Source organism: Pteropus vampyrus, unplaced genomic scaffold (assembly GCF_000151845.1).
Source record: "Pteropus vampyrus isolate Shadow unplaced genomic scaffold, Pvam_2.0 Scaffold472, whole genome shotgun sequence".
Lineage (NCBI taxonomy): Eukaryota > Metazoa > Chordata > Mammalia > Chiroptera > Pteropodidae > Pteropus > Pteropus vampyrus.
This window is the reverse complement of record NW_011889253.1, coordinates 653,741-670,814: the sequence shown is the minus strand read 5'-3', so window position 1 is coordinate 670,814 and position 17,074 is coordinate 653,741. Positions and strand designations below refer to the sequence as shown.

General features: G+C 38.4%; 1 protein-coding gene across 1 annotated transcript in view; it reads right to left on the bottom strand.

Moving 5' to 3' along the window:
* ADGRG4 (adhesion G protein-coupled receptor G4) overlaps positions 1–17,074 on the bottom strand; it is a 78,117-nt gene that overhangs the window by 13,554 nt on the left and 47,489 nt on the right. Inside the window, 5 exon segments of the mRNA XM_011382428.1 lie at positions 4,366–4,634; positions 6,527–6,648; positions 8,911–9,014; positions 10,699–10,744; positions 11,898–12,017. Of these exon segments, the coding sequence (XP_011380730.1) occupies positions 4,366–4,634; positions 6,527–6,648; positions 8,911–9,014; positions 10,699–10,744; positions 11,898–12,017 (661 nt within the window).

The following is a 17,074-nucleotide window of genomic DNA, read 5'->3' as shown; positions in this document are numbered from 1 at the left end:
TATATATATATATTTTTTTAATTACGGTTGGCTTGTGATATATTATTTTCAGGTGTACAACATAGTGATTAGACATTTATGTAACTTACAGAGTAAGCACCCCAATAAATCTAGTATCCATCTGACACCACACATATTACAATATTATTGACTATATTCCTTATGCTGTACATTACATCCCCATAACTATTTTGTAACCAACAAATTGTACTTCTTAATTCCTTCCCTTTTTTCACCCATATCCCTAATCTCCCTCCCACCTGGCAACCATCAAAATGTTCTCTGTATCTATGACTTTGTTCTTTAGATTTGTTCTATTTTGTTCTTTAGATTCCACATGTAAGTGAAGTCATATGACATCCATCTTTCTCTTACTCCACTCAGCACAATACCCTCTAGGTCCATCCATGTTGTTGCAGGTAGCAAGATTTCATTCTTTTTTATGGCTGAGAAATATTCCATTGTATACATGTACCATCTCTTTATTTATTCATCCATTAATGGACACCCAGGTTGCCTCCATATCTTGACTATCGTAAATAATACTGCAATGAACATACGTATTCACATGGCCTTTTGAAGTAGTGTTTTGGGTTTCTTCAGATAAATAGCCAGAGGTAGGTTTACTGGATTCTTCTTTGTCTCTTGTTATAGCCTTTGTTTTAAAGTCTATTTTGTCTGGTATAAGTATTGCTACTCCAGCTTTTTTGTTTGTTTGTTTAATTACATTTTTATGAAACATCTTTTTCCATCCCTTTACTTTCAGTCTGTGTATGTCTTTTGATCTGATGTGAGCCTTTTGCAGACAGCATATGTAAGGGTCTTATTTTCTTATCCATTCAGCCACTCTATCTTTTGATTGGAGCATCTAATCCATTTAAATTCAAAGTAATTGTTAACAGATGTACACTTATTGCCATTTTATTTTTTATATTTTTCATCTTTTTCCTTTTTTCTTTTTCTTAAAAAAGTTCCTCCAACATTTTCTATAATACTGGCTTGGTGGCGATGAACTCCTTTAGCTTTTTCTTGTCTAGGAAGCTCTTTTTCCTTTGATTCTAAATTATAGTTTTGCTGGGTAAAGTAATCTTGTTTGTAGGTTGTTGCTTTTCATCCCTTTTGGCCTGCAAACCTTTTGTTGAGAAATCAGCTGACAGACTTATGGGATCTCCCTTGTAGATAACTAACTGCTTTTCTCTCAATGATTCTTGAGATTCTCTTTAACCTTTGGCATTTTAAATATAATGTATGTTGGTGTGGGCCTCTTTGGCTTCATCTTGCTTGGATCTTTCTGAGCTTCCTAGGCTTGCACATTTATTTCCTTCACCAGGTTGGAGGAGTTTTCCATCATTATTTCTTCAAATAGGTTTTTAATTCTTGCTCTTTTTTCTCCTGGTATCCTTATGATGTGAATGTTAGTATGCCTGATGTTGTCCCAGAGGCCCCTTAAACTATCCTCATTTTTTGGATTTTTTTTTCCTTGTTACTGTTCTGATTGGGTGTCCTTCACTACCCCACACTCTAAATCACTGATTCAATCCTTCACTTCATCCACTCTTTTGATTCCCTCTATTGTACTCTTCATCTCAGATATTATATTCTTATAACCATTTCTGACTGGTTCTTTTTTATGTTTTCTATCTCCATTTTTATGTTTTCTATCTCTCTGTTAAAGTTCTCACTGAGTTCATCTACTCTTCCCCTAAGCTCATTGAGCATCCTTATAACCAGTGTTTTGAACTCTTCATCTGGTAGGTCGCTTGTCTCCATTTTGTTGAGTTCTTTTTCTGGAGTTTTGTTCTGTTCTTTCACTTGGGACTTGTTTCTTTGTCTCCCCATTTTGGCAGCCTCTCTATGTTTGTTTCTATGTATTAAGTAGAGCTGTTAGGTCTCCCTGTCTGAGTAGAGTGGCCTTATGTAGTAGGTGTCCTGTGGGGCTCAGTGGTGCAGTCTCTCTGGTCACCTGAACCAGTGCTCCAGGTATGTCCTTTGTATGGATTATATGTTCCCTTCTGTTGTAGTTAAGCCCTGTTTGCTATTTGCATATCAATAGAGGAATTGATCCTCAGGCTGATTGGTTATAAGGACTTGCCGGTGACCACAATGGGGGAGCTGTTGTGCAGGAGCTGACCCTATGGAACAGAATTTGCTTTAGCTTGGCTCTGGTGCCTTCTCAACCCAGCCTTTGAGTGTGTCATCCTTGGATGTGGCCCTGGATAGTACTCCAGCTCAGACAGAAACCAGCCATTAGACATGCAGGCTGGTGCCTCCTGGGAGGCGCCCAACTGCAAGCCAAGATCAGCCTCAGTCTGTACCCTTCTCAGAGCTACCTGGCATGAGCCACCAAGCAGTTTGCAGGTGGCCATCACCCACGATGGGTTTGAATGTACCTCGAGAGGCCAAGTCACAAACTGAGGCCAGCTGCTGCTACTGCCTGGCTTGGGGCTGCTCAGCAACAGGTATGAGGCTTGCCAAGGCCAGATGTTACTTGTTTGGGTTTTGTGAACCTCTAAGAGATTTAAGGAAAGTCCACAGCATGAGCCAAGACAGGCCATTTGTATGAAAAAGCCACTGGAAATGGCTTGGGTGGGCCCACAAGTTGGGCGGGGTGGGGTCTTAGGGAATCACCAGGGCAGGGTGACCAGTGTTAGCCAGGCTGATGGAGATTCAGATATGGCAGCCGCATATATTTGCATGCTGGGAGGTGGGAGGGATCAACAAAGGAAGAGTAGCCTCCATCAGTACTTCTGTATGGGAGAAAGCTGCCCTTTCATCCCTTGCCCTGAAGCCAGACAACTCAGTTCCTCCCCATATGTTCCTGGCACTTTTTGAGCTGCTGCCCCAGCGCTGGAGCTCAGAGCGAGTTTATCAGTGGGTAAGTCCATGCAGTGGCCCTTTAAGAGAAGAGGCTGGGACTTCTGCAGTCCTCTGTTTAACTCAGCCACAATTTTTGCTGGTTTTCACAACCAAATGTGAAATCCTGGCTGGGACCCCTCACTCCTCCAGGGGGAATGCCACAGCTGAGATACCCCTCCTGATTTTTAACCACTACACATGAGTGTGAGACCAGCCTGTTATGCATCTCCACCCCTCATACCAGTCTCAAAGTAGTTTCTTCTGTATATCCTTAGTTGTAGGACTTCTATTCAGCTAGACTTTAGGTGACTCCCAAAGATGCTATTCTGTAATTTAGTTGTAATTTTGAAGTGGTCATGAGAGGAGGCCAGCACAGCTTCTACCCACTCCGCCATCTTGACTGGAATCTCCAAAACAATTTTTTGATCATGCTTTGTTTAGTATTTGCCTGTCTCTGGTCCACACATTAGCATAGACAATGGCGCTGACTGTGGATCAACAAAAGTTTGTACTATGTTATTGAACTCATTAAATGAATGAGTAGCTAATTGGGAAGTGATTGTCTTTAGAAAGGCAATGGAAGATAAGATCTGTCTTCATTTGTATCCTATACATCTCACTTAATATACTTCTCCTATGTGTCCAACACATTTTCTGAACCCCAAATCTGTTTTGAATAGGTGAAGGAGGGAAGGGTGTGGGGAAAGGAGCTGAGCTGACCATGTCAGTTAGAAATGCATGAAAGCAAACCAATAAAATTACATTTAATTTAGGAAACATTCATGCTGAGTTCTATTCCTGGCTTCTTTCAGAGGGCAGCAGTGATAGTGAAAGTCATGAGGTGTGTTGAAATTCAGGGCATGTTTGATTGAGCACCATTTCACATATTGCTAGTCCTTTCCCTGTCCCTTAAGCAATATGGTTAGATCATTGAAGTTAAAAGTCCAAACTATGGAGACAGACTCCCTGGTTCAAATCCCAGTTCTGCCGCTTACTCGTTGTGCGAGTTTTGGCAAATTACCCAATCTCTCTGTGGCTCAGTATTCTCATCTATTAAAAATGGGAATAATGATGGGACCTTTCCTATAGAGATATAGTGAAAATTAAATGATTATGTAAACCTCTTAGAACAGTTTCTGGTGCATGTAAGTTCTACCTAAGTGCTAGCTGTTGTATCAGTAAACATTTGTTGGGACTGTAATTTCCATAAAGGGAAGGATAAGATCTGACAGCCCACTACTGTAGATCCAGCATTTAGCACAGTATATAGGCAGGTGCTCACTAAATATCTGTGGACTAATTCCTTACCATGGAGGTTAAAAGTTGAATTTCTAGAGCAATAAAGGCAGAAAAAGAGATATATACCCAAATATCAGTGAGACAATCCTTAATTCCTTACTTATGATAACAGATTTGGTCCTGAATAATTTGTCTAATGGAATTAGAAAGACACAGGCTTAAAACATCAAAGACATCAAGGACATCAAGGACAATGGCAGATATACTTACCCCAACCAACTAGGCAAAATTTAAGGATATAATTGGGAATGTATATATTGAAGACTTTGACTAGAGCGAAATACATGTGTACTGCCTCTAGACCCATCCATGCCAAAGAAACAAGCAGAAAGTCATGAAGTGCCACTGCTGCTGCGATACAAAGTCCCACTTCCTGGAATGATGACAACCAAGAATTGACCAGAAATACCAGGTTTAGCATTAGCAGTGCTGTGCACAAGTTGATCAGGATTTTGGAAGGATGATCTTTTCGAAGTTTACTGAAAGAAAAGGCACAATGTTTAATTAGGCAAGGTCTCTGTTTTTAATCAAGCCTTGCCACATCTTATTTGCACAATAAGTGAAAGAATGAAAGAAATGCCTATTATAATTAAGTTACTCATATCATCTTACATGTACTGAACTTTAGAGTTTCCCCCACCCCTCTTTTCAGGAAGAGTCAAAGTAGCCTAAATATAGTAACCTTCAATAACAGGATTAATAGTAGCCATTCTCAGCTAAGCAGTCCCCTTTTTTCTTTTTCTTTTTGGGAAAGAAGGAAGGAAGGAGAATCCTGGATATGCCATTCTATTATCACTCCTTCAGCAGACTCAAGGCTGGATCTACATATGTCCAAATAGCAGGATGACTATGGAAACCATTTCAAGTAGTTACTTGGATATTTCCAAAGATCCAGAGATTTGGCATCGTGTAAATATGATCTTAAATTTCACTAAGCGATCTCAATTGTACTTTGTGAAAATTGACTCAGTATTTTCCAAATTAGAAAAAAAATATGTACTTCCCTTTGATTCTTTTTTTTATTTCTATTAAATATTTATTAATTTAAGTTTCGCAATTTTCATTTTGTGTGTATGTGGGTTTTTTTTTTAACTGAGATAAATAGTAAAGTACACAAATCTTAAGAACACAACTCAACGAATCTTTACATACGGATATACCTAAGGAACCTCCACCCAGATTAGGAGGTAAAAATGTTTTCAATTTTTCAGAGGTTCTTCCTTTCTTCTCCCATTAATACCCCCCACTAGAGGTAACCAATATTCTAACTTCTATCTCCATAGATTTACTTTCCTCTGTATTTGGAACTTCATATAAATAGAACCATACAGTATGCTCTATTCTCTTTCTGGTTTCCTTTGCTCAGCTTTATGTCTATGAGAATTAGATATTATGTTGTATTGTATAGAAATAGTTCCTTCTTTTTTTACCTCTGTGAAGCAGTCCATTTCATGAATATACCACAATTTATTCATCCAGTCACCCGTTAATATACATTGAGGTTGTTTCCAATTTTGGGGCACTATGAATGCAGCTGTTGTGAATACTCTTGTACATATATTTTAGTGGACACATACACTCATTTCTCTCTAATAGCAAAAATTCTGATCGACATCTACATGTATATTTATTGTTAGTAGGTATCAGCAAAGAATTTTCCAAGGTATGCTATTTTTGCATTCCTACCAGCAATGTAGAGTAGTTTCAATTGTTCCACACTCACTAATTTCAACATTTTTAATTTTAGCTATTCTAGTGGGTACAGAGAAGTATAATCGTGGTTTTAATTAGCATTTCTCAAATGAGTAATGACATCAAGAATGTTGTTATATGCTTATTACCCATTTGGGGAAGGATTAGAGTTAGGCATAGATATCCTCTTTTGTGAGGTGTCTGTTCAAGTCTTTTGCTCATTTTTAAATTGTATTATATGTCTTTTGCTTTTCGATTTGTACAAATTTCTACACATTCCACATTCTTTTGTCAGATATATGCATTGTGAATATCTTCTCCCAATCTGTGGTTTGCTTTTTCACTATCTTAATGATGTCTTTTGATGAAAGTTCTTAATTTTAATGATGTCCAAGTTTTCATTTTTTTATGTTTAGTGTTTTCGTATCCCACTAGAGAAATCTTTTCCTATCCCAACCCTCTTGCTTTTAAAAAATCCAATTATAATCTTTGTTTTAGAGGAGCCTTGGTTGTTGTCTTTTTTAACTTGCCCACTTCATCATCTAGTGAATCTGACCTCTTCCTATTGTGATGAATCGAAACCTCTTACGAAATTAACATGAAATTAATAGGGACGTAATGACCACAACATCCATCGAACCAAGTTAAATTTATTCAGAGCAAGACTCTATCAACTTACTGAAAAACTATGTATGTCACTGTAGCAACTCCCAGAAAAATGGAGGAGATTCCACATCCAGTGTATGTTATAAGCACTGATATCCATTCATTCACTGCATCCACTGCAGACCTGGATAGATCCTAGGGAAAACAATGTGTTGTGTTTTATATATTTGCCAGAGCAAGTTTATGGTAAAACATTTCCAGTGCTCACTAACGGGAGATTCCCAGGATGAAAAAAGTTCTTAATTTTAATGATGTCCAATTTATCAACTTTTTCTTTTATGTTTAGTGTTTTTGTATCCTATTAGAGAAATCTTTTCTTATCCCAACCTTCTTGCTTTTTAAAAAATCCAATTATAATGTTTTAGTGGACATATGCACTCATTTCTATCTAATAGTGAAAATTCTGGTCAACATCTAGATGTATATTTATTGTTAGTAGGTATTGGCAAAGACTTTTCCAAAGTGTGCTATTTTTGCATTCCTACCAGCAATGTATAGTAGTTCTAGTTGTTCCACACTCACTAATTTCAACATTTTTAATTTTAGCCATTCTGGTGGGTGCAGAGAAGATCTGCTATGGCTCTTATTAAACCAGCATATGTGGATGGATATATGATAAAACTGCATATTGTTTGCTGAGTAAGCTTAGTGCAATTTACTGTGTACAAGGCATGGAGAACCATCAATGGCACTGGAATAACATTTAGTACTTGGTTTTACTGTCATTAACGTGTTCCACATGTAAAATATAACTAAACTAATAGATGTGAATTGGGGATGCAACCTGAATCATTATCTTAACTGAGTATCCCAAAACACTACATAATACCAAAAACCTGAAATAAGTGTCATAAAATTAAGACATAAAATGGATCTTGGAGATTATTTAGTCCAGTAATTTCTTAACCTGAGGTCTGGGGGAAAGGTCCATAGCTTTCATTAGATGATTATAGAGATTCATGACTCATAAAAGGTTAAGAAGCACTGGTCTACTCAGGTAGTTCTCAACTGGGATTGATTTTTCCCACCCCCCAGGGATGTCTAGCAATGCCTAGGGACATTTTTGGTTGTCACAGCTGGGGAGGGTGCTACTGGCATATAGTGGGTGGGGGCTGGAGATGCTGCTAAACATCCTACAATGCACAGAACAGTGCCCCCAACAACAAAGAATTATTTGGCCCAGAATGGCAATAGTGCTAAGGTTAAGAAACTCTAGTATACTCCAATATTTCACATTTCAGAAGAAAAATTTAAGGTCCATACAAGGGAAACAACCTTTTCAAGATCACATAGGTAGTTAGCGACAGAGCTAGAATCTGAATCTCAGTCTTTTGACTCCTAATATAATGTTCTAACCATTTTGGAGGGAGCTAAAGAAAATTCTTACAATTCAATAAATATCAGTGTAGCACCTCTTATTTGTTAAATAGATATGATTTTAAAAAAAGAAGGAAAGAAAAGAAATATAAAATAGACTTTCAACCCTCAAAGAGCAACTCATACATGACACATTTAGATAACAGTATGTAATATATAATAAAGTCACTTAAGAGAAGTCAAAAAGTACTCAGAGATGGGTAGAGAAGAAAGAACACATTTAAGAGCCATTTCAAAGGAAAACCCAGCAAATCTGAATGTTAGGGAGGACCACAGGTAATGAAGAAGATTAGAAAAGTTAACCATGACTCTGAAACTCTAAGCCTGGATATGTGAATTGACCAGATAACTCTTAGTTTGGTTAACTAATGCAAGTATTTTTTTAAAATACATTTTTCCTACACTACAATTTGACAATAACTATTAAAATTAAAAATGTTTAATGACTATATCCTTTAACTCAGCATTTATACTTCCATCAATTTATCCTACAGAAATAGTTACACCAGTGTTAGAAGATAAATGAAATGTGTATTACAGCCTTGTTTATAAGGGAGAAAACAATAACAAGTAAAATGCCTACCTATAGGGGATGGTTAAATTCATTGTATTAAATCCATACAATGGAATACTATAAAGATATTAAAAAACTGAAGTAGATGAATATGTATTTGCCTGAAAGTTGCCTAATATTTACTTTTAGGTAAAAAACAAGTGGTAAGAACAGTATTAATAATTTGACCCCATTTTTCTAAAACAAAAACAAATATTAATATACACATAGGATGGGGGCTGTAGGAACCTTTTCTGTAATGTTTGAATTTTGAGGTACAGGCATTAATTTTATAAGGAAAAAAATAAGTATTTGTTTCAATCTGCTCCACTTTGGATAAACACAAGGAGAGCTTTTTTCCATTTGCGTGCAACTTTTCCACAACTTAGTTCACACATATATTCCTGGCCTATAATCTAATAAAAGTTGTCAAAATTCTATCAAGGAATGATTAAGAGACAACTCACCATTAAGACTCCGAAATGGGTGAGGTAGTCACAGTGACAGATTGTGTAATTTATATCGGTTTCCTTTACTTTACAGCCTGATGAATTCCATCCACCTCGCCCATCTGCAGGAGACAGAAGGAAATTTCAAAACAATTTGTTTTTCTCTGAAATATTTAACTTTTCATTATATACACCTTCCAAACGTGTCTTATAATTAGTATTGTTTGTTAAGACAGCAAGATAGAGGTATAATTGAACAGTGAAATTAAATTAAATCTAGTGGGCTAAATTGATTTTGTGAGGACTTTATAAATGTCATAACTTCTTGGCTCTCACTTTTCCTGTTCTTGTACAAATTATGACAGACTCTAATCATGAGCAACAGTCCTGCCACCATGTTGGAGTGACAAAGTAAGGACAGCTTTTTTTTAAGTAGCACAAATAGGAAACAGATAGATCTAGAACATTTTGAAGGACATGAGCTATGGAACATAGGCTGACACTTGGGTCTACTCTGTGAGGCTGGAATAAACACCTGAAACAACCAGTTCAAACCAGAATTTAAATGGTCTCAAGTGCTTTGCACTCAAGCCAGATCATGGTCTAGAGCTCCTTAGGGCTAATGAAAGCCTCTAGTCTCCTTGACACCTCCCTAGTTTCTCACTTCTGAGCATATTCAGGGTTCTAGAACCAACCCTCAAATCTCCATAACCTGTAGATCTTGGATATTAGACTAGACTTAGAGTAGAACCTCCAGGATAGCACTGACCGGAGAAGTTATCCTTGGTCAGGCAGCTAAGTATGGTCAAATTAGTCCATTCAGAATAATTCCATTGATTCTAGAGATTCTGGATCCATAGACAGAGGGCTGGGGGCAAAGGGTGACCTGAGAGGAGCCCAGGAACTGGCATTAATGAACACACAGATCGACTTTTTGAGGCTGTGAGGGGAAATGCTCATCACCTTACAGGACTCTTATCCAGGGAGGCTGGGAAGGGACCAGGAAAGAACAGTTCTATCTCTATTATAGAAAAGGAGTAGATTTCTACGTCTTAAGGAGTCAAATGGGAAGAGACTTTCCCTTTCCCCCCAGAATTCCAAGGATACTGAAAAAGGACAAGTTTCCAGGCAGACCTTCCACAAGTAGAAGGAGTGGTCACATAGCAACTCCTGGCATTCCAGAGGAAATTGATTCTGTATGGGAATTCTCTGAGATTTGGCAATATCCCTGGATATGCCAGTGGAAATGGCAAGCCCATTCAGCAATCTCATCCCCAAACCCTTCTCTTACTGTTCCCAGAGACTCATACCTAGCCAAGTAGAAAGGGCCTTTAGAGACCAACCAGAAAGTCTTATCCTCTCAATGAAAAGATAAAAATATCGGGGCCCCAAGAGAGTAAATGGACTACCCCAGGACATACAGTCAGGCTAGAGGAGATGAGGAAAAAAGGGAACGTGCTAGTAGATGTTGCAAATCTCCGTGGGGAACCACAAATAAAAAAAGCCAGATGTTTATTCCTCAACTTTCTTCAAACAGCTTGAGGCTACTCTATACTGGCTCTTCCAAATTTCTTCCAACTTTCTTCCAACTTCGCTTATCCTTGAGTTGTGTGATTTTTTTGATCTCCCAAATAAGTCTCTTATTTAGGAGTTTTTTAAACTTCCATGCCCTAATTAGTTATAAAACTCATATGTGTGTCTTGGTCAATCAGTACAACTCCTCCCCTCAACTGCCAAATAGGAAAATGGTCAGGGGCAAAGTCTCATTGAGAGCCAAAGACAAGGCTTGCTAAGAAAAATGCTTACTGTTATTCCCAAAGTCCCAAAAGGCACACTGAACTTGATCATAATTCTAGAAAAAAATAAAAGTCAAAAGTAAACACCTTTCCTTTTGATAGTTACCACACAATGACAACTACACACAAGTTATTTTCTCAACATTATTTTATGCAGTAGACACACACACACACACACACAAACCATTTGAGAGTTGGTTTTAAGACTAATCTGAAGTAACTTGGGATTTCTAAGTGAGAAAACAACATGTTACTGCCTAGTGATGTGATGTGTGTCTTTTAAAATATTTGGCAACAAGAATTTTCAACGCCCTCCTGATGCAAGGCCCAGGAGGAGGCTGTAAATGGTTGGTGCAGGTCGGATGTGTGGTAATTTCCTGTGGAACTTTGGAATTTGGGGCTCACAGCTGAAATCAAGCCTTATAGATACAAGGTTGAGCTTCCTCCTTATTAGGCCTAATGAGCATTCCTGAGGCCTCACCAGCCCCTACAATCTCCAGGACTGGAGACAAGAGAAATTGATTATTGGGGGATGCTTGGAAAGCTGTGGCCCCAGCTGGAATTGAGATATCTTACCCATCTAATCTGTTTCATTTGGTGTGTGTTTTTAAAAATTCTCTCTTGTGCTCTTCCTTCTTCTCTTCTAGAATTAAGACCTATGAAAATATGCTGTACAATATGGTCTTTTAGATTGGGAATGAAGGAAGAAGCTATTAAGACTTCACACTGGACATACATTAACATCGAAGAGTGTAATACTAGTTCTTTCTTATACTATGGCTAAATCTGATCACTTAGTAATATCTACCTTATGTTATGCCATATGACTATGATTTTAAAACTTTGGTGATAATTAATACATATTTTAATGCTCTTCATGGAAATTCAAAGGATAAAGATGTTCAATTATTTTTAATTTTTTTCCTCACTCAAAATTAAATGGAATTAAATACCATTTAGTGTCACAGGACAACCAAAAGATCCACTTGCCCCGAGTTACTCCTCTGCCAATCTGTCACAGAGTTAGAAGACCATCATTAGTTATCCCTTTAGGCCAAGGCATTGTTTCTAGAAGACCCCAATACAATACATCTCAGCTACCTGGAATGTGATGATCTTAAGTAAGTCTTAGATCACATCTGTTAAGTAGTCAATTATTTTTAATGGGAAAATCATAGAGGGTTTCTGAGATGCAAAGGAATATGTTACCTGATTTCCTTCAATGTGCTGCAGAGTAATAACCACTGGGTCAGCCAAGTTTTGAATGGATGTATCTGAAATGCTGGCACTCACAATATATGTGGTTAATGCCTTAATGACATTTTTGCTCTATAGATGAAGCACAAGGAAGAGGAGTTTAGATTCTAAGTTTCTAAATTTTTGCACATTAATAATCAACCTAGACTTTTGAAGTATTACACAGCATGAGGTACAGAAATATGGAAAATAAAATCACAAGCTAAGAAGGAATTTTTAGAGGTCACTGAGCTCATCTCCTGTCTTTACATAAAGTCTCAACTATACCAAGCTTAGAACAATTTATTAATCTGTCCACACATCCAAATATTATCCAATAAGCATTGGTTTTGTGCCTGCTACTCAGTACTGCACTGGCAACAAAATGAAACTATTCCCTACTTTGATAACTCTCTGGACCCTGACATGTCCCAACTTATTCCAGTTCTAATCCTCAACTATCTTTACTTTTAGGGAGCCCTTCCTTATAAGGAACACAAATCCATCATAAGTTAGTTACAAGCCACTTCCTGTTCCATCCTCACTGGAGATGGAAGCAGGTTGATCAACATCCAGCATGGAACAAGTCTCTGAGGACATTCTTTTCCACCCTAGGGGACCATGAATTCTGAGGCCAGAGCATAGGTGTTGTGTGTCCTACTGTCCCCCACATGGCCTAGGACACAACGAATATTTTATCTTGTACCCTCAGCGAGTCAGTTACTTTGTTAAGTGCTTTCCACATACATTATCTTCAGTGCTCACTGAAATAATATAAGCATTTTTTAGTTAAACTGGGGCTTGGGGAGGCTCAAAATCTTGGGCAAAGCAGGTATACTTAACAAATGTTGGTTTAAAAGAAACAAGCTAGAATGTAGACATTGAAGTGTGGAGCTTGCTAATTAACAGAGCCAAAGTGCCACATACCAAAGCTCCAGAAGGCAAGGTACCTGGAGACTGCCTCTTTTGAGGCACATGTGAAGAGATGAGAGATAGGGCAGGTGCAAGACAGGAGAGAGAGGGAGCAAATCCTCTGAGGACTTGCCAAGAAAGCTTAGAAGAGGTGAGCCCAAACGATGTCCCTTGGGAAGCCTACCGAGTCACTTTTAGAAGATACCAAGCCCTAATATTTCTGAGCCCTGAAGCCCTGAGAACTGGCTAATTGTGAACGCAGCTTGGGTCTCCACTAGGAAGCTGCTCACTTCCTGTTCCTGACCAGTTCTGTTCTTCTAAAGCCAGCCTAATGGTTTAGGGCTCCTTTCTCAGAGGAATAACCCTGGGATATCCTGATGTGAAGATGGATATTGTGGAAAGGGCCTTGGCTGACAGTCAAAAGACCAAATATGAGCCCAAGCCTTTCTGTTCCTTGAAAGTCCCTTTCCCTTTCTGGAACGTTGATGATATGAAGGAAGGTGGACCAGATGGTGTCTAACAACCTTCTCAACTTAGTCTAAGAGATACAAATTTCTGTAGTAAAAAGGCCAAAGGAGGAGAAACACAGTGACTCAGGACTTAACCTGTTCTCTGGTTTTATTTATTTCTCTTACATACAAAATTGTGGCCGTTCAGGGGAAAGAAAAAGAAATTTTTCCTAACTCTCCACCCTCGGCACTCTAGGCTTAAGTTTTACCTATTTTACTTCTGAACCTTTACAGAAGCTATTCTCTCTGCCTGAAACACTACTCCCTCCTCCTCATCGTCTTTCATCTTCTAGCTCCTACACAACCTTAGGCCTCAGCTGACATCTCTCTTAGACTAGGTATTCCCTGATGTCCCAGATGAGGGGTAAGTGCTGTCCTTTATACTCCCAGAGCCTCTGTGCCATATCGTACATGCCTGGTGCTTTGTCCCTCTCCTCAAAAACTGCCACTAGTTAGGGAGTGGAGGAGGAGGTACATGTCTTCCAAGAGTAGTGTCTTATCAACGATTTTTATGGTAATGTGTTATAATGACAGTTAAAATTTTGATCAAATGATATAAAGGAAGCAGCATGAAAGTAACACTGTGAGACTCAGTTCTCATGGGGAAAAGGTAGTTAAATGGCGGCATCTCTTGTAAATACTTTTCAACAACTAGTGGCACAGGTCCCACTCTCGGGTCACTCCCTTCAATGTTGGAAACTTTAGGTTTCTGTTCTCACCCATCAGACTGTAAGTTCCATGGAGGCAGGCACCACATCTCTCTTGCTTACCATTGTATCTCCAGCACCATGCAAGACACATAGTATGAACTCAATAAATATTTGCTGACTCATAGAATATATAGTCAATAATATTGTAATAACTATGTTTATTTAAAGCTAGATGGGTACTAGACTAATTGAGGAGATCACTTCATAAATTATATAAATGTTTAACTACTAAGCTGTATACCTGAAACTAATATAAGATAATATTGAATGACAAATGTAATCGAAAATAAATAAAAAACAAAATGTTTGCCGACTGAATAAATAACTGCACGAATAAGTGAATAAATTGTGTCACCACCATCAGGTCCTTTGCTCTCTCTGGGTTTCAGTTTTCTCATTGGTATAATGAGGAGATGGAACACTATAGGTTATAAGGGCCCTTCCAGCTCTGAATTTAATGACACGCTAATTCCATTCCTTCTTCATAAGGCACTATGACGTCTGTAGCCTAATTCTGGCAAAGAATCTTAATCCCTTTCAGTGGAAAATGTTCATGAATAAAAATCACTTATTAGGTGTGAAACCTATGCAAAACAAGTTCATCTTTTATTCTATGAGACAAAGAGAAAGAAAAAATTATCAAAATAATGTCATCTCAGATGATACTGAGAAATTAGAAGCCTACCCAAATGGTCAGAGTGCTATGAATCACATTCTTAATTATTATTAGAATTTTATTCATTAACTAGCTTGTTCTGAGTCCAGTCTAATTTTTTTCCATTAAAAAAGGTCTAATAAATATATAACTACTGAAAACATGTTGGGTACCTAGCCCTGTGCTGGGTGCCATGAAAATAAAACATGTTAGAGCCATGACATATGCTATAACCTACTTGGAAAACTAGGCAGAAATATGAGACAAGAATACAATCGGGGGTGGGGAGCAGAACAGGGGCTGGTGAACTCCAGGCAGGTTTCCTAGGTGGGATTTGAGCTAAACCCACAAGAATAAATAGAATTTAGATAGGTAGAGAAGGGAGCGAATAGAGAATTCCAATGAAACAGAACATCTTGCAGACATAGCTAGAGATAATGCAGCATATTTGAATCAGTATGTGGTATGGGTATGTGGCATATTTAAGTTGGCCCAGTACAACCTCCTCCAAAATAACTGAATATTTAACCATTAGAAATTCATTCCATTTGATAGCCTCTTTAGAAAACACAAACATATCTAGGCAAGTTAATGTACTGATCTATTAAATATTAGAACTTTGGAGTCAGATAGCCTGGGTTTGATTCTCAGCTATACCACTTCCTAGCTGTGTGACCTTGAGCAAAATTACATAACTTCTTCTTCTAAGTCTGTTCAGGCTGCTATAACAAAATACCAAAGAATAGGATTGTTTATAAGTGACAGAAATTTGTTTCTCATAGTTCAGAGGCTGGAAGTCCAAGATCAGGATGCCCAAATGGTCAAATTCTGGTGAAAACTCAATTTCTGCTTCATAGATGGCACCTTCTTGCTGTGTCCTCATATAGTGGAAGGGACAATGGAGCGCTCTAAAACCCCTTTTATAAGGGCACTAATCCCATTTATGAGGGCTCCATCCTTAGGATCTAATCACCTCCAAAAGGACCCCCTTTCTAATACCATTACCTTAGGGGTTAGGATCTCAACACAAGAATTGGGGAGGGAGGGTACACAAACATTCAGACCACTACATTCTTTGAGTCTCAGTTTCTTGTGAGAAGTGTAAATGAAATATGAGATAATAAGTGCAAATATTAACAATTAATAGTTATTATCATCAACCACTTCATGTAAACTCTGACTGTTGCCTTCCCAACAGCTAGATGGGACAGAGCAGGGACAATGGGCCTTTTGGTAAGCAGAGCCCCAAGATAGGAAAATAAGAATAGCAATGCAAACACTTACATGGTGCTTACTATGTGCCAGGCAATATTCTAAACATTTTATATGTATTAACTCCTTTAATACTTCAACAGCCCAGTGAGGTACTTACTGTTATCCTGTTTTACATAGGAGAAATCTAAGTCATATGGAGGTTGAGTAACTTGCCCAAGGTCACACAGGTAGATTATGGCATAGCCAGCTTTAAATTTAGCCAGTCTGCCCCCAGAGTTCATGTTATTAACCACATTATACTGACTCTCTGTTTTAATAATGGATGAGGACTGGAGCCTTCAGGGAAGGTGCTGTGAAGGAACAACAAATGCCCACAGGCAAGTGTCCTGCTGGACACCACTCAGCTTCAAATAAATTGGCCTGAGAGAGTGGGCATGTTGGCATTGAGGAAGCCATGGAGATATGGGAGGAAAGCACTGACAAGCCAGAACAGCATTTCATCAGGAGAACTTGATGTTCTTTTCTGGCTTTAAAACATCTTGAGGCCTCTGTTTGGTCACCAGATAATCCTTAAGGTCCCTTACAAAGCCAAAAAGCTGTGACAGTTAAAAACTGTAGAACATAATTATAGTAGATGTTGATTCATGTTGAAGGCTGGGAGACTCGTGGAATAAATTAGAGAACATATTCTAAAATAAACAGAACACCATGAAAATAGCAATAGTTCATAATTACTATGAACAATCCATGATAGTTACCAGAGGCAAGAACTTACCTTAAAAAGTGAAGTTTGGCCAAAGAAATTAAACAAGATGGTCTGTAAGTTGCGAAGAAGAATTCTCTTCCTCAGTGATTTAGGCAAATATATGGAAGCCAAAATCCTCCCCAGAGGGACTTTGTTTAGGTAACCCTGCCATGAAATGCCAGGAAATGAAAACTGGAGTCATCACCCTTGAATTTGAAGTCCTCCCCATCTTCCACCCCAGCACTAGACTCAGTCCCAGGGTATTACGTGGAGTGCTGAAGGGTGGAAACTAGCTCCACAAGCTATGCTACACTTTTCACACACACACACACACACACACACACACACACACACACACACACACACACACAGATCACAGGCTAAGATATGACCTGGTGCACATA